Source organism: Anser anser (genome assembly GCF_964211835.1).
Source record: "Anser anser genome assembly, chromosome: 14".
NCBI lineage: Eukaryota > Metazoa > Chordata > Aves > Anseriformes > Anatidae > Anser > Anser anser.
In genome coordinates this window covers 9,363,259-9,384,058 of record NC_139735.1, presented here as the reverse complement: position 1 = coordinate 9,384,058, position 20,800 = coordinate 9,363,259, and the positions used below count along the sequence as shown (strand labels likewise).

At 72.2% G+C, this 20,800-nt stretch overlaps 5 protein-coding genes across 6 annotated transcripts; 3 read left to right on the top strand and 2 right to left on the bottom strand.

Annotated features, from left to right (window-relative positions):
* Positions 1-106: 106 nt before the first annotated feature.
* On the bottom strand, positions 107-8,612 carry FAM193B (family with sequence similarity 193 member B; the record flags this gene model as incomplete). Its single annotated transcript, XM_083798550.1, is given in 11 exon segments — positions 107-491; positions 604-679; positions 869-1,886; positions 2,454-2,690; positions 3,057-3,252; positions 4,359-4,773; positions 5,229-5,438; positions 5,781-6,003; positions 6,601-6,840; positions 8,300-8,582; positions 8,584-8,612. Coding segments are annotated over 11 exon segments (3,024 nt in total). The 3' UTR covers positions 107-394.
* Positions 8,613-9,629: 1,017 nt separating this feature from the next.
* LOC310881337 (lateral signaling target protein 2 homolog) lies at positions 9,630-13,785 on the top strand. Of its 2 annotated transcripts, none has more exons than XM_083798577.1 (13): positions 9,630-9,786; positions 10,610-10,750; positions 10,818-10,955; positions 11,081-11,283; positions 11,358-11,447; positions 11,544-11,633; positions 11,722-11,823; positions 11,912-12,151; positions 12,244-12,371; positions 12,449-12,562; positions 12,732-12,827; positions 12,961-13,073; positions 13,172-13,785. In XM_083798577.1, exons 1-13 carry the CDS (start codon positions 9,745-9,747, stop codon positions 13,301-13,303), a joined length of 1,629 nt encoding a protein of 542 aa, XP_083654703.1. In that variant the 5' UTR covers positions 9,630-9,744; the 3' UTR covers positions 13,304-13,785. The 2 variants fall into 2 exon arrangements, with proteins under 2 accessions (XP_083654703.1, XP_083654702.1); XM_083798576.1 differs by having other exon boundaries at positions 12,958-13,073.
* Positions 13,786-14,363: 578 nt separating this feature from the next.
* On the top strand, positions 14,364-15,817 carry MXD3 (MAX dimerization protein 3). The gene is made up of 5 exons (XM_083798588.1): positions 14,364-14,573; positions 14,693-14,722; positions 14,814-14,928; positions 15,023-15,194; positions 15,281-15,817. The coding sequence occupies exons 1-5, from the start codon at positions 14,389-14,391 to the stop codon at positions 15,391-15,393; spliced, it is 615 nt and encodes a 204-aa protein (XP_083654714.1). The 5' UTR covers positions 14,364-14,388; the 3' UTR covers positions 15,394-15,817.
* A 93-nt stretch (positions 15,818-15,910) lies between these two features.
* Positions 15,911-17,806, bottom strand: PRELID1 (PRELI domain containing 1). Its single transcript, XM_083798587.1, has 5 exons — positions 17,591-17,806; positions 17,188-17,413; positions 16,984-17,097; positions 16,626-16,704; positions 15,911-16,196 (listed from the first exon to the last, which is right to left on the bottom strand). Exons 1-5 carry the CDS (start codon positions 17,680-17,682, stop codon positions 16,060-16,062), a joined length of 648 nt encoding a protein of 215 aa, XP_083654713.1. The 5' UTR covers positions 17,683-17,806; the 3' UTR covers positions 15,911-16,059.
* Positions 17,807-17,850: 44 nt separating this feature from the next.
* On the top strand, positions 17,851-20,582 carry RAB24 (RAB24, member RAS oncogene family). Its single transcript, XM_083798589.1, has 8 exons — positions 17,851-18,067; positions 18,636-18,704; positions 18,835-18,913; positions 19,027-19,094; positions 19,206-19,305; positions 19,596-19,646; positions 19,755-19,817; positions 20,124-20,582. Exons 1-8 carry the CDS (start codon positions 17,951-17,953, stop codon positions 20,186-20,188), a joined length of 612 nt encoding a protein of 203 aa, XP_083654715.1. The 5' UTR covers positions 17,851-17,950; the 3' UTR covers positions 20,189-20,582.
* Positions 20,583-20,800: the final 218 nt, after the last annotated feature.

Here is a 20,800-nt window from a genome sequence, read left to right as displayed (position 1 = left end):
CTCAGAAGGCGCGCGCGAAGGCTCTCCGCCCCCCCCCCCATCTAGCCCCCCCATCTAGCCCCCCCCACCCCCCGGGCGCAGAACAAAAGCAGCAGAGGCTGGGGTTAAATAAAATAAAAAATTAAAAAGTTCTTTATTGGGTCCAGCACGGGCCTTTCTTCCCCGCAGGGAGCCGGGCGGAGAGGGGCGAGGGGACGGCCGGGGCGGGGGTGACCCCGCGGCAGGGAGGAAGGGGGCGAAGGGAGCCCCGGGGGTCCCACGGGGCAGGAGAGCACCGGGACCCCCCCGAGGGGGGACCCCACAGAGGAGAGCCGGGGGGACCCCCGGGGAGGGCGGTGGCGAGGGGCACAGTGAGGAGAGCGGAGCGGCCGGGGGCGGGGGGCGGCCCCGCGCCTCACTGCGCTGCGCTGGAAGTGGTTTTCTTCAGGGTGAAGTTGGTCCAGTTCACGGCCACCTTCTGGCGCGTCTGCTTGGCAGAGTCCAGACAGAACCTGGCGGGGAAAGGAGAGAGCCCCCGTGAGCCAGCAGCTCCCCGACCAGCCCGGGGGTGAGAGCCAGCTCCCGGACCCAGCCCCCGTCCCGTGCCAGGTGATGCCACCTCACCTCTTGAAATACTCCACTTCTCGGTCAGTCTCGTCCATCTCTACCCCGTCTAAGTCCTTGGGCAGGAACACGTCATCTGGCAAGGCAGAGAACAACGGGTCAGCACGATACGGTGGCATGCTGGATGCCCAGCTCCCTCCCATCACCGTTCTTCCAGGGACAGGACTCCCCTCACCAGGGCACGGGGACAGGAAGGGGGGTGGCAGCGGGCAGGGGAAGGGCTGGTTTGGGGAAGGGACCACAGAACAGAGCCGCTGACACTCACCAATAGAGGTACTGGATTTCTCCACCTTGTTCCGGCTCTTCCTGCTCTTGCCCTTGGGCTGGGGGGACCCCCCCCGAGCAGTGGGGTGAGGCAGCTGCCGGTCCCCGGCGGCCGCGTTGGGCGGCTGTGCCGGATCCGGCAGCTCGGCTTTGCCCTCTCCCCTCCGGCCCTTCCAGTCGCCGCTCCTCTCCTTCTCCGGCCTGGCGCTGCCGCAGCCCCAGGGCTGCCCCTTGCTGCCCTCCACCGCCTCGGCGCAGCCACCCGCCCGCTGCGGCTCCGTGGCGCCGGGCTTCGAAGGGTGCTTGGTTCCCAGCACCTGCCCCTTCGCGCCAGGGCTCTCCAGCCTGGCCTGGCCCCCGGGCGCCGCAGCACCGTCCCCCTTCTTCACCTGCCCGCTCTGCCGCTTGTTTTTCCGCTGCCGGCCTCCCGCCGGCGCCTGCTCCGGTGGCTCCAGCCCCTTGGGCTGCGGCCCCTCCTTGGGCTCCGGGCTCAGCCCGCTACCGTCCACGGCGGAGTCCGCGGCCTTGGACTGCACCCAGATCATGCGGGAGAGGCTGGGCACGGCGCTGAGGCGCTTCACCACGCCGTTCTCAGCCGGCGGGGCTGGCGGCGGCTCCCCCGGCCCCTCGCCCCATCGGGGGCCCAGCTCGCCCCGGAGCAGCGCGTGGCTCTTGGCGGGGCCCAGGCTGAGCGGGGCGAGGGCCAGGTCTATGTCCTGCAGGTCGGAGGAGCCGTTGAGGTGGGAGAGCAGGTTCTTCTGCTCCAGGACAGCTGCCTTCTTGGGGAAGTCGTTGACGTCCAGGTTGAGGTCATAGACGCTGAAGCTGGCCCGGATGGAGTCCTTGATGGTGTTCTTGATCTCCTGCAGCCGGCTGCTGAGGAAGCTGTTCACTCGCTCCAGCTCCAGCTCCGGCCACTCCAGCAGCTTCTCCTCGGCCGGCTCCCTGGTCTGGCTGGCTGCAGGGGCTCGCTCTGCACGCTTCTGGGCCTCCGCTTCCAGCTGGGCTTTCTCCTTCTCCTGCAACACAGGAGAAGGTCAGATGGGTCAGAGACACACATGCAGGCCACGCATTAGCCTTGTCAGGCAGCAAACTGAGGGCCAGTGCTCAGCACGGCTTTCCCACGTCATCCACAACTCCCGAATTGTCAGGTGTCCACTGTGGGCACCACAACAGCCACCACTCTGGGCACGAGGCAGCAACAAACAGCAGAAGCTGTCACAGCACTGCCTCTCTCCACTACAGAGCCGTGCTGTTTATCAGAGCCCCAGCCTGCAGCGGGCAGAACAGAGCAGTCTGGCCCTCCCAGGTGTTTTGGGTACCCTCTGTATGAACAGAGGCACAGGGAAGCCCCCCATGGAAGCTCCCCCCATGGAGCACTGCTGTCACCTCAGGGCAGAGGGGCAGTAAAGGACACAGAGCCGAAGAAACCAAAAGGATGAAGAGAGAGAAGGCAAAGCCCTGCAAGGCGCAGTCTTGGCCTGACCTTCCAAGATGCGGAGGACAGGCCTCCCCTCTTGCACGCTGTCCCCACCCTGCACAACAGGACGTGGCACAAAGCAGCCCTTCCCTCTGCCCAGCCTCACCTTCTTCTTCTGCTTGTGCCGTGCCCGCTTGGCCGCCTTGGCACTGTTCAGGGGCTTGGGCTCCGTGCTGTTGATGTAGTCCAGCAGCTCGTCCACGTTACGGTGGTCCACAGCCGGCTCTCCCGAGCCGCTGTTGTGCCCTAGCTTCTGCGGCAGCTCCTCTTTCCTCTTGGTGAGGCGCGAACGCAGCTTCTCCCGGATCTCGGCGTAGTTGCGGCTTGTGGGAGCGGCTGGGGGCTGCGGCAGGCAAAACCTGTCAGGCCTGGCAGGCACAGGGACCAGACCAGGCAGCCCCAGCTTCCACACGGGTCCCCCACTGCCCTCCCCGACTGCTCCTGTCCCTGAGGTCACAGCGGGACGAGTGAGCGCAGCCCCTGCCAAACTCTTTGCCAAGCCACAGGGTTTGACAGGCAGGAGGCTGGGAGCAAGGGGACCAACAAGCTGATGAGGCAGGAGGGAAATCAACGGGGTGCAGGGGGTACCCATGATGGCAGAGGGCAGCTGTGGCCCGAGCTTCCCACCCTCCACACAGACTTCATAACTTCACGGGCGCAGAGCAGAGCCCGAAGGCCGGGGGTGGCTGCAGAGCAGCCCCTCACTCACCGCGTTGTGGCCGAAGAACTCACAGTAGCAGCAGTCGCAGAACTTGCCGTCCTTCTGGTTGGTGGAGGAGGACGTGCAGGAGCTGCGCTCCGAGCTGCTGTCCTCATCCTCCCCGAGCCCCTCGTCCGCCTCGCACGGCTGCGGCGGGTGGCAGCCGGTGCCGTTTGGGAACTTGTGCCCTTTGCAAGAGGGGTCCCTGGGGAGAAGGGCGAGAGGTGAGGGGGAACCCAGGGGCTCAGAATCACCCGGCGCTAGGTGTGTAGGAGCACCCCTCCCGTGCCAGAGCACGACTCGCAGGGCAGACAAACCCCGTCCCCTGCACCCTCCTCCTGCAGCGGAGGAGCCCAGAGCAGAAGGCACCTCTAGCTCTTCGCCTCCCAGCGCCTCTGGCACGGCAGAGCTCCAAGAACCGTCCCCTGCGAGGCCACGAGCTGATCCCAGGGCAGGGAGCGGTACTCACTGGGGGCAGCAGGCAGCACGGGTGAGAAACGCTGGAACTGCACGCAGCTGCCAGACATCCCCACGCAGCTGCCAGACATCCCCACGCAGCTGCCAGACATCCCCACGCAGCTGCCAGACATCCCCACGCAGCTGCCAGACATCCCCACGCAGCTGCCAGACATCCCCACGCAGCTGCCAGACATCCCCACGCAGCTGCCAGACATCCCCACGCAGCTGCCAGACATCCCCACGCGCGGGCAGGCACAACTCCCGTGGGCACGGCCCGCCCAGCTCAAGGCCGGGGTGGCCGGGGCAGAGCCCACAGCGCCATTCCTCTAGCTCCTGCTCGAGACCTGGCTGGCCCTCCGCGGGGAGCGCTAAGCAGCAGAGAGGGACCAGCGCCCTGGGCTCAGCGTGCTCTCTTCCCAGGCACAGGCAGCCCGAGGAGGGCCAGAGGAGCAGGCGAGCAGAACCAGCGGTCCGCGGGCTTCGTCTTCTCGAGGACCTTTGCCCGGTCCCTCGGGTCTCACTGACAAAGGTCCTGGTGGCCACCAGCAGGCCGGCCAGGCGGCTCCTCTGGGTCTTTTAACTGGAGGAGGAGCAAGCGAGCAGAGTCTCTTCTGCACCGCAGTACTACGGGACAACCGCACAGAGAAGACACACGGGGAGAAAAAGGGCTTAACCCCCTGAGACCGGGGGTCTGCGGCTACGGAACCGGCCTGCAACCCCGGCAGCTCCGCACCACCGCTCCAGAGCGGTCGATGCCTTCACATGGGGAAGGAGCATCCTTGGGCAGGGTGGAAGGAAGGGCGCGTTGGCCAGCGAGGAGAGGCTGGAAGCACGCGGGGGTCGCCCACTCACCTGTTCGTGCCGGGCAGCTGGTGGGAGGCAGGCGGAGGGATGAGCGAAGTACTGCAGTGCCCGTTGCACGGGTGGGCGCAGCCGGAAAGCGGAGGCGGCATCTTCAGCAGCGGCACGTTGGCGGGGGGCAGGTGGGGGCTCTTGCACGACCCCGGGCCGTGGGAGGCGACGCCAGCGGGAGGGGGCTCGGACGCTGGCTTCGGGGCTGCCGCCTGCACGCTGGGCACGGGGAAGAGCGCGGGCTGCGGGGAGGAGCCCGGCGGGACGTGCGGAGGGGAGCTGAAGGGCCCCGGGTGGGCAGGGGGCTGCTTGGAGGGCACCAGCGCCGGCGGCTGCGAGGGGAGGCCGGTGGGGCTGTTGGGAGGAGCGGTGAGGTCCGAGTGCTGATGGTGCTCTGAGGAGTGGAAGGCCTCACCTGCGGGCGGGCAGAAGCAGAGATGGTCAGATGCTGGCTGTCCTGCGTGGGTCGGGGGCATGCTCAGAGCCACCCCGCGGCCAAGATCGCACAGGTCCCTCAGCGCGAGCTCCACACCAGCCTAGAGAAGGCTCCCACACCTCTGCTAGTGCCAAGAGGTGCCACAGCACGTCCTCAGCCAGGAGACAAAGCGCAGGGGCTGCTCCGGAGGGAGCAGGACAGCGAGCGCCTCTGCTCTCTGGGCTGCTTCTCCACGGGACCAACCCTGCCTCCCCGCAGGGAACGTGGGCTCAAAGCCATCCCTGCTCGCGAGGGGCCTCGGCAGCCCCTTGTCTCCCCCGCAGGACCTGGCCCAGCCCCACACGGAGCAGAGCGAGGGGAAAGAGGGGGCTGGAGAAGGCAGCGCAGAGCAGCGGGCTGGGAGGACGAGGCCAGCCCTGCCCCGGCGCACGCACCTGGCGGGGTGGCCCTCCGGCACATGCTTTTGAACTGCTTCGGCAGAGTCTTGCAGAAGTCGAGTGAGGTAGGCAGAGGCAAGCCCGGGGCGGCGCTGCCAGCTGCGGGGGAGGCCGCGTGGCTGTAGGGACAGGCCTTGAGCCCCGGCGCCGCGGCAGGAGCCTGGCCGACACACTCTGGGGAGAGAGCCAGGCTGGGGTGCTTGTCGCCTGAAAGGAAAGCAGAGCGAGGGCCTGGCTACTGCCTGGCGTCCCCTGGCCATTTTGTGGGGGGGAAAAGCAGCTCAAGCATGCTCGCAGCCACCCCGCTCTACCCTGCCCGCAGCGTGGCACGCCAACACGGTGCTGGAGCAGCACTCACGGCAAAGCAGAACGCGCTGAAAGCCCAGCACCTCTGCCTTTGCTGCAGCAGAGGGTGGCACCCAGGCACCCAGCCGGCATGCAGAGACCCAGCCCACCTCCCCTGCCCGCCGGTCCGGTGCCTGCAAGGAAGCAGCCTCAGCTGAGGAGCAGGGAGAAAGCTCTGCTCAGCCCCGCGGGGGTTCAACTCACCTAGTGCAGCGGGGGGGGCCCCAAGGGGACTGCCCTGCGCGGCCCCGTTGGCGTGCTGCGAGTTCCAGAGCCCCGAGAGCTTGTGAGCAGACAAGAAAGAGCTGGGGTCCCAGTCCCCTGAGTTCCCGTGGCACGAGGAGGAAGAGGAGGAGGTGGAAGAGGAAGAGGAGTGGGAGCCACCCCCACAAGACTGCGACTTGCAGGACGTGTGGGATAACGAGACCTGGCAAGGAAAACATGAGTGAAGCAGCAGCAGGCTCCTGGGGGAGGCGGGATGCCCTCAGCCCCGCGGCGTTGGGGCCAAGACCCCCTCCGCTGATCCGAGCCCCTGCTCCTCTCGCTGCCTCCATCCAGCAGCGACGCACCCTGGCTCCCGGGGCCCAGGCCAGCAAGCCAGGTGGATGCCAAAGGCCAGGGCTAAACAGACCCACAGGGGAAGTCACCGCTTTCCCCCCGAGCCCTGCACGCAGGCAGGCACCTGCCCTGGCACACGCTGCCCCATCGCCCTGGGTGCCCGCAGCCCAGAGCCCCAGGGCTGGGCCAGGCAGCGCTGGGAGGACGAGCACAGGGCGCTGTGCAGCGGGGCTGGCACAGAAGCAGCGGCGCCGCCGGCCCTGCCAGGCAGGCGGCTCCTGCACTGCTCAGGCTGCCAGGGAAGCCTCCATACCACCCTCTGACCCACCCGAGCAACTCTTGAGGAGCTCAGGTCGCGGCGAGGAGGGGGCCCGCACACCCAGCTCGCGCCACGGGGCGATCGATGCTGCGAGGCCACGCTCGCGGGACACCCAGCCCTGCCACCCGCCGCTGCGCAGCCGCGTACCGCCAGGGCCTGCTCCTGCACCGCCCGCCGCTCTTCCTCCTCCACGCTCTTCCGGCAGCTCTGGCAGATCCACAGCGGCATTTCTCCCAGGAGGTTCTGCACGAGCGTTGGCACGAAGTCCGGCGGCAGCCTCTCGCCGGGGGAAACCAGCCCATTGTGGGACGGCCCTCCCCAGTCCTTGCGCTCGCGGTGGCAGAGCAGGCAGCACGTCTGCACCGACTGGTTGGCGGTGGGCAGCCCCTGCGGCGGGACACACGGGCCACGAGTCAGCCCGGGGCACGGCACGGCTCGCGGCGGGGCCCAGCCCGGCACCAGGGCAGCCCTCGGGATGCTGGCATCAACCCGGAGCGCTTCTCGCAGGCTACACGTGGGTCTGCGCCTTGTGCCAGCAGCACAGAGCGGCCTCAGGCTAAAGATGTGCCAGCTGTGAGCATCTCAGACCACTGGGTGGACCATGCTGTGCTCAAGAGCCAGTCCCACCACCAGGTAGCACCACGCCAGCCTGCGAGGCCACCAGCAGCTCCCCCTGCACCTGCGCTACAGCGGGACCAAGGGAACTCCCAGGGCAGGGCAGGACCCGCGGATGTCACCCCGCAGGGCCGGGCTGGGGGGTCCTGCAGCCACCACATCCCCTCCTTGCCCATCGCGGACCCCCTATCACAGCACCCACACCCCCTGAGCCCCCCCGCCCACCTCTTTGTTCTGCAAACCCAGCAGCAAGGATGCGCCAGGGCGGGGAGCAGCCCCCGGTGCTCTCCGTGCGCGGGGAGGACGGGACGGGGCTCGCAGCCTGGCACGGCGGCGGGCACGGGGCCGCAGCCCGCGGGCTCTCCGGAGGCCGCGCCGAGCCGAGCGCTGCGCGGGGGCCCCCATTGTCTGCGGCTGCGGCGGGCCCCGCGACAATGAGCGCGCACCGAGCCGCTGCTGCCAAACAGATGGCGTCCCCCGGGCTCAAGGTGACGCTAAGGTCAGAGGCCAAGGAGAGGGTGGGGGACGCGCAGCCCCCCGGGCGGCTGCGGGCTGGGGGGGGGCGGCGGTGGCCGCGGGACCACCCCGCACCGCAGCAGGGGCAGGCGGCACCGCTGCTGTAGGGGATGCTGTAGGGGATGCTGTAGGGGATGCTGTAGGGGATGCTGTAGGGGATGCTGTAGGGGATGCTGTAAGGGACGGCGCTGCCCAGCGCACCCCCTGCGGAGCAGGGACCCGCGCCCCCCGGTCCCGCCGCGCGCCCCCATAGCGGGTGGCGGCAGCACCCTGGGGACAGCGGGCGGCATCGCCCAGCAGCGGGGCCAGCCCGTCCTGCGGCCCCCCGCGGCCCCCCCGGGCACAGGGAGCAGGGGGGGCACCCCCCGCCCTCCCCGGTTGGGGGGGGGGGGGGCACGCAGCGCACCCGCAGCCCCCGGGGGGCGGCCGCACGGCGGTCCCGGCGCGCAGGGGCTGCGGGAGCGGCCGGCCCCCGGCTGCAGGCGAGCACCGGCGGCTCGGGGAGCGGCCCCCCCGCACTGCCGGGGGGCGAGGGCTGCGGCCCCTCCCCGGGGGGCGGCCCCGAGCAGCGCGGAGCCCCCCGCACCCCCCGGCGGCGCACGGGGAGCCGCCGCCGTCCCCGCCCCACCGGCACCCCCCGGGCACCCCCGGCTCCCCCCCCCAAGCCCCGCACCCCCCGAACCCCACCCCCCCGGGACTCCCCCCCCCCCGGTACCTGCGGGGCGGCTCTGCCCGGCTCGGCGCTGCCGCCCGCCGCCGCCGCCGCCACCTCGGACGGGGCGGGAGGTTCCGGGGGCGGCGGCGGCGGCGGCGGCGGGGCGGGGGGGGTCGGCCCGGCGGCACCCCCGGGGCGTTCTCGGCGGTTGGCGGAGCCGCCGGTGGCCGCCGCCGCCTTGTTCCGCCTGCGAGTCATGGCGAGCGCGGCCCGGCGCCCGCCGCAGACAGGACAACAGCCAATATGGCGGCGCGGCCCGTCCGGCCCCTGCCCGGGGGGGGGCGGCCCGGCGAGGCGAAGCCGCCGCCGCCATTTCCCGAGCGGGCAGCGCCGCGCACCGGGGCGCCGCCCGGCGGCCGGAGGAGGCTCGGCGGGAGCCGCCGCCGGGCTCCGCCCGCCCCCGAGGCCCGGAGCTCGGTGTGGGGGGGGCTCGCAGGTTTCGGGGGGGGGGGTCCCCTCGGAGCCCTCCCGCCCCCCCTCGGTTCTGCGGGGAGCGCAGCGGGGCCCGCACCCGGGGGCGTCCCAGCACCCTGCTCCCGGTGCTGTGCGCGGACAGCGCCGCCAGGCCCCCCCCCCGGGGCACCCCGAACCCCCCGGCAGAGCTGGGGCCGGCTCAGCCCCTCGCCCCCCCGTGCCCCCTACAGCACATGGCCCCCCAAATCCCCCGCGGGATGCCTCCACCCACGCCACAGCCTCGTGCCGGCGGGCAGGATGAGCGCGGTACGCGGGGACGAGGACCCCCCCCGAGCCCCCAGCCCCACCGCACAGCGCTACCCACGGCTGGGGGGGGTCCCGCTCACGGTACCGGGGGCGTGGGCGCGGTGCTCGGGCACGGCGGAGCCGAGCCCAGCGGGCCCCCCGGGACCGGCCGTGCCAGCCGTGACTCAGGGACTTCCTCCGCCCGGGCGGTGCCTCGGTGCGTCCCCGGTGGATTTTTGGCTGCTGAATTGAGCTCGTTAGGCTCCGAGCCATCGGAGTTACCGCCGGCCGCAACATCCCGGGGCACGGAGCCGTGCGGCACCAGCCGCCTGCCCCCGGACCGTCCCGCCCTGCGGCCCGCGGCCGGCGGGGGCGGGCACCGGAGGGGCCGCGGGGGCACGGGGGAACCGGGAGGAGCGGGGGGAAACCGGGCACCGACACCGGGCACCCTGCCCCCCCCGACGGGGATCCGCCCGCGGTGAGACGGCAGCGAGGAACCGGCCCGTCGGGGGGCGGCCGCCTCCGGGCACCGGGCAAGCCCCGGGTCCCGCCGCGGGCCGGGCCGGGCGGGGCGGGCAGGGGTGCGACGGGGTCCGGCGGGCCGTGTCCCCGCGGCCGTAGACCCGAAGGTGGGCGGACACCGCCCCGTCACGCCCCCGGGCGGTGCCCGGTGCCGGCCCGCCCCGTCGGCGAGCGGCGGGCTCGGGGAGCCGGGCGGCGGCGGCGGCAGAGCTCCCGGTCGCGCCATGCTGCCCGCCGCCCTCCGGAGGTGGCTGCACCGGCCCAAGGTGAGAGCGGCGGCGGCGGCCACCGCCGCCCGCCCCGTCGGGGCCGCCGGGGACCGTACCGGGGACCGTACCGGGGACGGGGCGGCCGCCAGCCCCGGTGGCCCCGGAGCGGCGCCCCCCGCGTACCGGGGCCGGTGGGCACCCGGGGCCGAGCCGGGGCGGGGGGCGGACGGAGCCCCCTCGGGGGGGAGCGCTGCCGGTGCTGCCGGGCGGGGAACGGGGGCAGCCCCGGGGCTGCGCTGCGGAGGGAGGGCGCGGCCCCGGGGGCACCGGGGCCGGGCAGCGGGGCTCGGGGGCTCGCCGCGACGCCGGTGGGTGCCGGGAGCCCGGCGGGGCCCGGCCCTCCCGGGGCAGGGCGGAGGAGGGAGCGGTGCCGGCGGGCCCGGCCGGTGACTCACGGGAGCGGGACGGGACCGGGCAGCTCCGCGCCTGCCCCAGAGCCGCCGGGACCGGGCCTCGGCACCCCCAGCCCTGCGGGCCCGGCCCTGCGGAGAGATTTAGGGAGCAGCGGGGCACGGAGCTCGTTTCCCGGTGCCCCCGCGCTCCCTGCCCGGGAGCCTTCCCGCGGACCTTTCACCCGGTCCGGTGTTTACAGCTGCGCACGGATCCGTGCCCACGCTCGCGGGATGCAGGCGAGCTTGTTCATCCTGCTCTGCCCTGGGGAAACTGAGGCATGGGTGGGGACGGCCGCCTCGGCCGGGAGCGCTCGGTGCGGGGCTGCCCCGCGGGGTGCTGCCCCCCGGGAGCAGACCCCAGCCGGTGCCCTGCGGCGTGGCACCCCCCGTGTGGCACCCCCCCCATCGCCCCTCCGCTCTCCCCGCAGCGCTCCGACCCCCGGCTGCTCTCGCAGTTCTTCTTTGCCGACGAGCGGGTGACGCGGGTGGTGGCCGAGATCAACGGGCTGGACGCCGAGCTGGACCCGCAGCAGTACCTGGTGCTCCTCAACCAGCTCCACCTCAGCCAGGTACGGCCCCACCGCATCCCCCGGTCCCCATGGGGGGGGCTGCGGGTGACGCCCGTGCCCTCCCCAGGCTCACCTGCTGGCCGTCATCGAGCGCATCATGGAGGAGTGCATCCCCACGCAGCGGTACAGCCGCGACTACCTGGTCAAGTTCCCCGAGGAGCTCTTGGTGGACAACCTGGGGAACCACATGCTGTTCGCTGCCGAGGTGAGCCCTGCACCCCGGGGAGGGGGCGATGGAGACCGGGTCCCCCAGGCTGGGGGGCGAGGGGCGCACCCCACCACAGGCAGACCCCCGGGGGCCGGCTCCTGACCCGCCCTCGGTCCCGGCAGTGTCTCCTGGCGGGGACCTTCATCGAGGTGGAGGAGGCGGAGGGGGCGCAGCTGCGGCCACGGGCCAGGAACCTGCTGTGCAGCCTGGAGCTGGTGCGGACGGTGCTGCGGGAGCAGAGCCTGAGCCAGCCCGGCACCTACCCCGAGCCCGTGCGGGCTGCGCTTGTCCAGTTCGACCGGCTCTTCGCGGAGTTCGAGCTCAGGTAGGGGCCGGGGTGCTGGGATGGGGGGGCCCAGGGGAGGCTGGTGGCATCTCACGGCCCCCCCGACTCTCCAGCTATGTGTCCTCGCTGGTGGCGGTGAAGTCCCCCGAGGAGATCTACAGGCAGCAGGAGATCATCGTGCTCTTCTGCGAGACGGTGGAGAGGTGAGGGGCACGGCACGTGGGGAGGGGGGGCCGGGGCTCTGAGCCCCCCAGCACTGCCCCAGCCCCGCTGTAAGGCTGCGTGTCCCCCCCCGACAGAGCCCTGCGCTCGGGCTACCTGACCCAGGAGATGATCGATGGCTACGAGCCGCTGCTGATGTTCACCATCCCGCGCCTGGCCATCATCAGGTGGGTGCAGCCCCCTGCAGACGGGTGCCCGGGGGTGCCCCGTGCCAGCCCCAGCGGCCAGCCCGTGTCACTCGCTGTCCCCTCGCAGCGGCCTCCTCATCTACCCCGAGGGTCCCCTCAGCCTGGAGCGCGGCCCCGAGCAGATGTCGCGGGTTTTCAGCCCCTTCTACAACCTCCTGAAGAAGATCAGGTATGGGGGCAAGAGGGGGGGACACGGGTGCCTCTGCGGGGTGGCGGTGGGGAGGTGACACGGGGCTCACGCTGTCCCCTCGCTGCAGGGACCTGCTGCGGGTGCTGTCAGCGGAGGAGCTCTGCCTGCTGGAGAGGAGCCTGTGCGCAGCCGAATCGGAGGATCCCTGCAGTCCGGCCACCCCTCCGACCTGGGGGGCAGCCATGCCCGGAGCGGGTCCCCCCGCTCCATGGGGTCTCCTGGAGGCCCCTCACACCACCCCCCCACCCCACACCTGCACAGGACAGTTGGGCCCCCCCGGTGCCGTGGAGAGCCCAGGCACGGACAGGCACGTGGGGGTCTGCGTGGGGAGGGAGCGGGGCCGGGGTGTCCAGATTTTTCGTGCCACCCCGTGGGTGACCATCGCCTCCCCCCGTACAGCCCCCAGCCCCCCAGAAGTGGCCCAGGGCCACGGCTCGAGGCCCCGCCGGGTGCCCGCCGGTCAGAGCTGCGCTCGCACTACAGCAGCACCAAGGACATGCTGCACACCCTCTTCGTCTGCATCTCAGGTGAGTGAGCGCCTCGCCTCCCCCCGGCCACCCCGCGCCCCCCCAGCAGCACCAAGAGCCCCGCTCTCGCGGCACAGGGGTGGCCGATCAGCTCCAGACCAACTTCGCCAGCGACCTGCGGAGCATCTTGAAAACGGTCTTCAAGATCGTTTCCTCACAGGGGGACGCCTCAGAGGATTTGGGCACCAGCAGTGAGTAACTGGGCACGGGGCACGGCTCCTCTCCTCCGGGCAAGACAGGGCCGTGACAGCAGGCGTGGGGACGATGTGGCTGCAGCACCCGGCTGGGCTTGCTGGCAGCCACCCGGGCAGGGGCTGCTGCATGTCCCGGCCACTGAATCTACTTCCCTTGTCCCTGCAGAAGAGGACGGCGAGCTGCAGGTGGGTGACGCACCCCGAGTAGCCGACTGCCCGCTGTGCCACAGCCCCACGGAGGGAGCCGGGCTCCGGGGGGCAGGTGAGGGTCACGGGGGCTGCCCTCGGCTGGGGCACGGTGCCGGCCCGGTGGCACTGCAGGGCTGGGGACGTTGCTGTGGCCGAGGTGAGGATGGGGCCACAGGGGGCTTTCACCTTTGTGTTTTCCCCAGCAGGAGCCCACGGCCGGCCGGAGTGGGTGCCGGACAGCACGTGCAGCCAGTGCTGCGCCTGCCACGCGCCCTTCACCCTGCTGCGCCGACGGCACCACTGCCGCAGCTGCGGGAAGGTAACGGGGGGCTGGGCCGGGCATGGGGCTCCGTGGCCAGGCACGGGGCTGCGGGGGTCCCGGACCTGCTCAACACTGCTCCGTCTCTGTGCCCACAGATCTTCTGCGCTCGCTGCTCGCCGCACACTGCCGCGCTGCCGCACTACGGCCAGCCGAAACCCGTGCGTGTCTGCACGCACTGCTACGCCGTGCACCTCTCGCCTGCGCCACGGCGCTCCCGGAGCCGGTGAGGCCCCCCCCGGCTGCAGGACCTGGCTCCGCAGGAGGATGCAGGACCGCTGGGAGCGGCTGTGCCGAGGCTGCAGAGCGGCTCCACGGCAGCAGGGCTCCGTGCCCGGCACCACGCCGTGCCGGCGGGGCCGCGGTGGGCGCAGGACCGCCTCACCCGGTGCGTGGTGGCCGTGCCCCTGCTCCCGGTGGGGCTCGCGGGGCCGCCGCCAGGCTCCTGCCCGCGGGGCTGGAGATCTGCCTGGGGCCCTTTTTGCTTCGTTGCGTTTTTTCAGGTGAACTTTGGCTGCTGCTGGGCCCAGGGCAGAGTCTCCCCCGCCCCCGGGGCCTGTCCCGAGACGGTGCAAACAGCCCTCACATGACGGCGGGGCCGCCCGCGCCCTGGGGTGCGGTGGGGTGGGGTGGGGGGGCTGGCTGCCACCCGGGGGCCCCCCCGGCGCTCCCTGCCACCAGGGAAAGGGTTCCAATAAACAGCTCCGAGCGCCGCTGCGTGCTGCCCCGCTGTGCTCCGCGGGGCTGGGGGGGCGGCGGGGCACCCGTGGGTGCGCGGGGCGGGGGGGGGGGGGGGTGAGGGTGCCCCACCGTGGCGGCGGGGGGGGTGCGAGGGGGGGACAGCGGCCACCCTGGGCACGGGCTGGGTGGCAGCGCTGCTGTGCACGCGCACACTCAGGTGTGCACACCCCATGTGCACGTGCACCTGTGCGCGCTGCCTGCACACGGAGCCACGGGTGCACGCGTGCACGTGCCCGGCCCCGCGCGCTGCCCCGGGCTCTCCGTGCACGCGCGCCCGCCCCGTGCCCGCTCCCAGCGCACGCCCACGCAGGCGCGCCCCGGCCCCTTTAAGGGGCGTGGCCTCGGCCCGCGGGCTGGGCGGAGCCTCCGGGGGTGGGCGGAGCCTCCGGGGGTGGGCGTGCCCCCGCGCGGCCCCGCCCCTTCCCGCCGATTCAAATTTGAAGCCGCCGCTTTCCCGCCAGAACGTGCCGCCCCGGCGCGCCGACGTCAGCCCCGCGGGGCGCGGCGGGGCCAATGGGAGCGCGCCCCCGGCGGGCCGGCCCCGCCCCCCCTCCCCGTACCCCCCCCCCCAGGCATGGAGCCCGCGGGCGGCAGCATCCAGGCGCTGCTGCGGGCCGCGGAGTTCCTGGAGCGCCGGGACCGCGGCGCCGCCACCGGCACCGGGAGGGGCGGCCGGGCCCCGGCGGGCCTGGCGGAGGCTGAGCACGGCTACGCCTCGCTGTGCCCCGCCCGCGCCCGGCAGGCGGCGGGCAGCGATCGGTGAGCGGGGGGACGGGGGGCACCCGGTGCCGGTACCGAGAGCCCGGCGTCGGTGCTGAACGCCCGGTGCCGGTACCGAGAGCTCGGTGCCGGTACCGACCGCCCCCGCTCTCCCGCAGGTCGGTGCACAACGCGCTGGAGAAGCACAGGTACCGGCGGAGGGAGGGGTGGGGGGGTACCGGGAGCGGGGCCGGTACCGGGCAGTGCCCCCCGGCTGAGCGCCGCCCGCCCCGGCCGCAGGCGAGCCCAGCTCCGGCGCTGCCTGGAGCAGCTGAAGCAGCAGGTGCCCGCCGGTACCGGGCCGGCCCGGCCCACCACGCTGAGCCTCCTGCACCGCGCCCGGCTACACATCCAGGTGAGCCCGGCCCGGTGCAGGGGAACCCCCGACGTCCCCCTGCCACCGCCCCGGGCCCGGTGACAGCCCCCCCCACCCGCCCCGTTCCCCGCAGCGGCTGCAGGAGCAGGAGGTGAGGGCGCGGCGGGTGAAGGAGCGGCTGCGCAGCCAGCAGCGGAGCCTGCGGCAGCGCCTCGAGCAGCTGCTCGCACCCGCGGGCAGCGAGCGGCTGCGGGCGGACAGCCTGGACTCATCCCGGCTCTCGGAGCACTCGGGCTCAGACGGAGGTCAGTGTGGGGATGGAGGGACGGGGGGGTCAGGCGGGGGGGGCATGGGGCGGCCGCCGGGCGCTGACCCTCGCTGCTGTGCCCAGAGGAGGCCGAGGTGGACGTGGAGGGCACGGTGTTTGGCGCGGAGCCGCCGCTGGCCGCTTTCAGCACCGGGAGGGACCACAGCTACTCCAGCCCCCGCGGGGCCTGGTCCTGACAGCGCCGCCTTCCACACCGCCGGCCTCCTCCCGCTGCCCGTGCCGCAGGAAATGCCGCCGCCAGCCTCACCGCCTGGGCACGGGGCACCGGGGGACACCGGGCACCCGGGCGCTGTGCAGAGCCGGGCACGGCGCAGCTAACGGTCCCCGCTGCGCACAGCAAAGCACTTCGAGGGGGGCGGAAGAGGCGCTGGCAGCTGGCCCGGCCATGGCGGGGACACCGCGGAGCCTGAGGCTGCCTGCAGCTGGCACTGGGCAGTGCCCAGCCCTGCCAGACGCGGCTACCGGCCCACTCCGCCACCCGCCGGGGCCAGGAAGGGGAAGTGAGAGCGCTGAGCAAGTTGCCTGCACGCTCCCGCTGCTCCCTCGGCCCCCCTCCCCTGTACATACCCCACACCATTGCAGTAAAGGCACTTGGTCAAACCCGCCTCTGCCTCCTCCCTGCTACCCCCTGCGCCTGCACCCCCCGGAGCCCAGCTCTGCGCCGGACGGGCCAGCCCTAGGCCAAGTCAGAGGTGGAAGTCGATTCTTTAATGATAATTACATCTTGGAAAGGATCTACCAGCAGCTGATTGTCGGACTAGTACAGTTTGTTTAAAAATATAAAATCTAAGGAGGCTCCTGTCTGCTGTGGCGCAGCCCGACCCTTGCCTGTGCCTGGCTCCTCACACGTACTGCTTCTTCTTGGTGGCCGCCTTGCTTGCCAGGTCCTTGGCTTTCTCTGTTGCAGCTAGAGCCGTCTCCTTGGCTTTCTCCGTTGCTTCCTTGGCCGTCTCCACCAGCGTTTTGGAGGGAGCTTCTCCTGTGACACACAAATCGTTATCCCCAACCCCGGCTAACCCCGTCCTGGCTGACGCGAGCTGCCTGAGCCCGAGCTCTGCCTCCTGCCCCGTGCCGGGAGAAGCGGAACCCTGTGTTCCCGACCCGTGTGCACCGCGGCACGTCGCAGCAAGCTGCGGGCACGTGACTGCTGTCGTGCTGCTTCCCCCTCCCGCCTCAGCTCCACCCCTGCCCAGCCTCCCTGCAGGCCGCAGCAGAGCCTGAACGCGTTGCCTGCCCGCTCCGCTCCGGAAGAGCGGGCTGTGCCCTTGGGGGCAAAGGCGAGGGACGAGGATTTCACGGTCAGTTTAGCTCAAGCTGCGGCCTGTCCACAGACTGGAGCAATGCCAGCATGACCTGTAACCCCCAGAGACCCGTCCCGGTCAGGCGCAGCCTCCCCTCAGGTGCTCACCTTGCATTTTTGCTAGCACGTATTCAAATCCTTTAGTACTCTTGGTCACGTTGCTTTTGAACCTCGCCAGACCAAACTCCTGCAACAGAAGAGCCTGTGAGGGTGCAGCCCCGGAGCCCGGCTCATACGGGGGCGCTGCATACGGGGTTCTGTCCCAGCCTGACCAAACACTTAGTCCTTCACAGGTGTTACACTGCCTGAAGCGGATGGTTTGGGGCTTCCCAAGAGCTTGTGAGGGTTGTGGGAGTGATGGGGAGAAAAACAGCAAAAGGTAGGGGTAGAGCCCAGCAGGAGGAAACAGCAGCACTAAAACCTCTCCAACTGGGGGGGCAAAGCAGGGGCTGTCGGCAGCACTCACCTGGACAGCCCGCGAGACGCCAAACAGGCTGGAAGAGACCCAGGCCTCCCGCTTGACCTCGGTCCAGTTGCTGTTCTCCGGGTTCACCCGGTAGACGCAGCGCTCCTCCACCACCTGCGGGCACAGACCCCAGCCGTCAGCGCTGCCCGGGGCCCGTGCGCGCCCCTGCCCGTCCCTGCCCGTCCCCCTGCCGCCCGCACCCACCATGAGGCGCGCGTGGTTGATGTTCCAGGTGAAGGTGGTCATGGTCCGGTTCTTGGGGTCCACGATCGAGTCCTCCAGGATGTAGACGGAGTGGGCGACGTTGGCCGGGAAGAAGCGCTCGGCCCAGCGGGGCATCCGGTTGGTCTTGGTCAGGAGCCGCCGGGAGAGCAGCTTGTGGTCCGCCGTCACCTCCCGGTGCACGATGTCTTCGGTCAGGACATGTTTGCTGCAGCGGGGACAGGGGGGGCGGCGGTCGGGGCGGCGCCGGGAGCCCGGAGCCTCCCCCGGGGGGGGGGGGGCGGGGCTCAAGAGGGGGACCCCGGGCGGCCCCTTGGGGGGGGGGGGACAGAGGGAGCGGGGGGGGGAGCGGGGGAGGCCCCGGCGCCGCGAGGGCCGCGCGCACCTGTAGGGGTTGGGGTAGCGCTGCCAGAAGGCGGCGAAGACCTGGTCCCAGGGCCCCTTGAGGACGCCCAGGCTGGCGCAGTACTTCCCCATGGGCCACCCGCCGCCGATCTACGCCCGCGCCGCCGCCGCCGCCGCCCCCTCCGCGCCCGCTCCGGCCCGCGCCTGCTGGGCGGCCGCCATGCGGCCCCCGCCCCGCCGCGCCGCCGCGCACTTCCGCCCGCGGGCGCGCACGTAACTTCCGCCGCGCCGGCCCCGCCCCCTTTGCCGTCTCCCTCCCGGTGCGGAGCGCGCGGCGAGGCCCCGCCCCCTCCCGGCGGCCCCGCCCCCTCGCGGCGGCCCCGCCCCCGGCGCGGGCAGGATGAGCGGGCGGCGGGTGGACGCCAAGGTGGTGCTGCTGGGCCAGGAGGGCGCGGGCAAGAGCAGCCTGGTGGAGCGCTGCGCGCACCGCCGCTTCCGCGCCGGGCCCTACCAGAACGTGAGGCACCGGGCGCCGCGCCGGGAACCCCTCCCCCCCTTCCCCTCCCCCACACCGGGACCCTTCCACCGGAACGCGGGGCTTCCCTTCCCTCTCTCCGCCCCCCAGCAGCGCGCTGCGCGGTGCCCCCGCCGTCGGGTCCCCGCTGCCCCCACCCCGCTCCGGGCCCGGCGGCCTCCGGTGGCCCCGGGGTGGTCCCCGCCGTGTCCCCGCCCCGGTTCCCCCCCCCCGCCGTGCTCGTCCCCGCCCTGCCCCCCGCCAGTCCCCGCCGTGTCACCCCGGTGGCACCGGGCCGGGCCCCCCTCGGCATTCCCCGGTGTCCCCTCCCGGTTCTCCCCCGTGTCCCCGCCCCGGTTCCCGTCCCCGTGCTCGCCTCCCCGGGCCTGCCCCCTCCGTGTCACCCCGCTGTCCCCGGGCCAGGCCCCACAGCCCCAGGCCGGTTCCCGACGCCGGGCCGGGTGTCCCCACCGTGTCCCCGGGCCTGTCCCCACCCCAGTTCCTGCCCCCCGTCCCCCTGCCGGTCCCCACCGTGTCCCCATCCCCGTCCCCACCCCCGTTTCTCTTCCAGACCATCGGGGCCGCCTTCGTGGCGAAGGTGATGGCCGTGGGGGACCAGACGGTGACCCTGGGCATCTGGGTGAGCGCTGGGCCCGTGGCCACGCCGGGTGCTGCCACCCCCGGTCACCCCCCTCCCGGCACGGAGACCCCCGGGACCCGCCCCCCCCCCCGAGCCCCGCACCGACCCCCCCCCTGCTCTCCCCCCGCAGGACACGGCCGGCTCGGAGCGCTACGAGGCCATGAGCCGCATGTACTACCGCGGGGCACGGGCCGCCATCGTCTGCTACGGTAAGGGCACGGGGAGAGGAGCGGCCGGTGGATGAGGGTTACGGGGCCGGGGGCTGCACCGGGGGGGGGCGGGACGTGGGGGCCCGGGGCAGGGCCTGACCCCTCTCTCCCAGACCTCACCAACAGCAGCAGCTTCCAGCGGGCCAAGTTCTGGGTGAACGAGCTGCAGAACTGCGAGGAGGTAAATACGGGGACGGGCCCCGTTTTGGGGTGGTTTTTTTATTTTTTGGGGTGGGAGCGGTGGTGGCAGTGCCTGGCGCTCACCGCCCCCTCCCCCCCCCCGCGGCCCCAGGGCTGCCGGATCTACCTGTGCGGCACCAAGAGCGACCTGCTGGAGGACGACCCCAGGACGCGAGCGGTCGACTTCCACGACGCGCAGGACTACGCCGACGGTACGGCCGCGTGCTGCCTCCCCGCTGCCCGCATCGATCCCCGGCTCCGGTGCCGGGGCTCCCCGCGCGGCGGCAGGGCCTCGGCTCTGCCAGGAGCCTCCCCGAGCACGGCACGTCCCGACCCGCCGGCTGGGGCCGCTGCCAGCTGGGCGGCAGGGCCGGGAGCAGCGCGGGGCCGTGCCCTGGGCCCCGGCCAGCCCGCTGTCGGCAGGCACAGCTGAGGGGTGACCCGGGGCAGAGCCAAAACCGAGGGGCGCGTCCTGCACCGCTGACCCGGGTCCTTGTTTCAGAGGTGAAGGCAGAGCTCTTTGAGACCTCCAGCAAGACCGGCCAGAGCGTGGGTGAGTAGCGCCCGTGCCGTGGCAGCGCTCCTCGCGCGGGGCTGGCGGGCGGCTGCGCGGGGCCTGGGGCGCTGCTGGCACCCACGCTGCCCCCGTCCCCTCCCGCAGATGAGTTGTTCCAGAAGGTGGCCGAGGACTACATCCACTTCAGCGCCTTCCAGGTGATGACAGGTGAGCGGGCAGGGCCCTGCTGAGCGCCCGGCGCTGGGGGTCCCACGGGGAGGGTGCAGGGGATGAACGCTGCGGGGGTCCCGGGGCACTGCGCTGGGATCGTGCCATGCTGCTGAGGACGGTCCCCGTGCACCGTGTCCCCGTGTCCCCTCACCCCGGGCAGGGGGCAGCCAGGAGGATCCGGACGCAGACCCTGCTCGGGACTTTCTGGGGGTTTGGAGGGGGCTGTGAGCTCTGGGCTCTGTTTGGCATCGCGGCACGGACGTGTCAGCAGCCTCCTCCTCCTCCTCCTCCTGTCTCTTCCAGAGGAGAAAGGCGTCGACCTGGCCCAGAAGAGCAGCACCTACTTCTACAGCTGCTGCCACCACTGAGGCCTCGTGCCCGAAGGGAATCGCTGCTGCGGGGCGGCCAGCCGGCGCTCTCTGGACTCCTCCCGTTTTTTACTTGCTGTATTTTAGCTGCACGAGCCGTCCGCGGCGCACAAAGGGAGCGTGGCCCCACGGACTTGCTCTCTTCCCCGGACTCGGCGTGCAGAGCTGCACGGGTGCTGGAAGTCGCCTGCGGCGTGAGGAGCTGCGGGTCGCTGCCCCCCGGGCTCCTCGCCCCGCCGAGGGTGCCCCTGACCCCGCGCCTGCAGGAGCTGCTTCCCCGGGGCCCAGCAGCAGCCCCTAACTTATTCTCTCGAACTAGCGCCTGATTCTTTGCAGATTATTTAAGTGTCTCCTACCGAGGTGTACAATGTAAATAAAATGCATTGTGGTCTGAGAACGGGCTCGTGGACATGACACCGGCGCGTGCCTCAAGCCGGGGCTGGCGCCAGGGCTCGGCCGTGGCCACGTGGGGCCCGACCTGGTCCCTGCACCCAGGGCTGAGCTCCTGCACCTTCTGCGGTCCTGAGCGACTCCCGGGGCATGCCCGACCTGCTGCGCCAGCTCCGCAGCCCGGCCTCTGCCCGGGATGCGGCCCTCGGCTTTGTCCTGACG

Excerpts from the sequence above, each read along its gene's own strand:
- PRELID1 (XM_083798587.1), bottom strand. The coding sequence starts at position 17,682 with ATGGGGAAGTACTGCGCCAGCCTGGGCGTCCTCAAGGGGCCCTGGGAC. Across the intron at positions 17,414-17,590 it reads CGCTACCCCAACCCCTACAG|CAAACATGTCCTGACCGAAG; the intron begins GTGCGCGCGGCC and ends TCCCCGCTGCAG. Across the intron at positions 16,705-16,983 it reads GCGTCTCGCGGGCTGTCCAG|GAGTTTGGTCTGGCGAGGTT; the intron begins GTGAGTGCTGCC and ends CTTCTGTTGCAG.
- RAB24 (XM_083798589.1), top strand. The coding sequence starts at position 17,951 with ATGAGCGGGCGGCGGGTGGACGCCAAGGTGGTGCTGCTGGGCCAGGAG. Across the intron at positions 18,068-18,635 it reads GCGCCGGGCCCTACCAGAAC|ACCATCGGGGCCGCCTTCGT; the intron begins GTGAGGCACCGG and ends TTTCTCTTCCAG. Across the intron at positions 19,818-20,123 it reads CGCCTTCCAGGTGATGACAG|AGGAGAAAGGCGTCGACCTG; the intron begins GTGAGCGGGCAG and ends TGTCTCTTCCAG.
- MXD3 (XM_083798588.1), top strand. The coding sequence starts at position 14,389 with ATGGAGCCCGCGGGCGGCAGCATCCAGGCGCTGCTGCGGGCCGCGGAG. Across the intron at positions 14,574-14,692 it reads CAGGCGGCGGGCAGCGATCG|GTCGGTGCACAACGCGCTGG; the intron begins GTGAGCGGGGGG and ends GCTCTCCCGCAG. Across the intron at positions 14,723-14,813 it reads AACGCGCTGGAGAAGCACAG|GCGAGCCCAGCTCCGGCGCT; the intron begins GTACCGGCGGAG and ends CCCCGGCCGCAG.
- LOC310881337 (XM_083798576.1), top strand. The coding sequence starts at position 9,745 with ATGCTGCCCGCCGCCCTCCGGAGGTGGCTGCACCGGCCCAAG. Across the intron at positions 9,787-10,609 it reads GGTGGCTGCACCGGCCCAAG|CGCTCCGACCCCCGGCTGCT; the intron begins GTGAGAGCGGCG and ends CTCTCCCCGCAG. Across the intron at positions 12,828-12,957 it reads AGCCGGGCTCCGGGGGGCAG|CAGGAGCCCACGGCCGGCCG; the intron begins GTGAGGGTCACG and ends TGTTTTCCCCAG.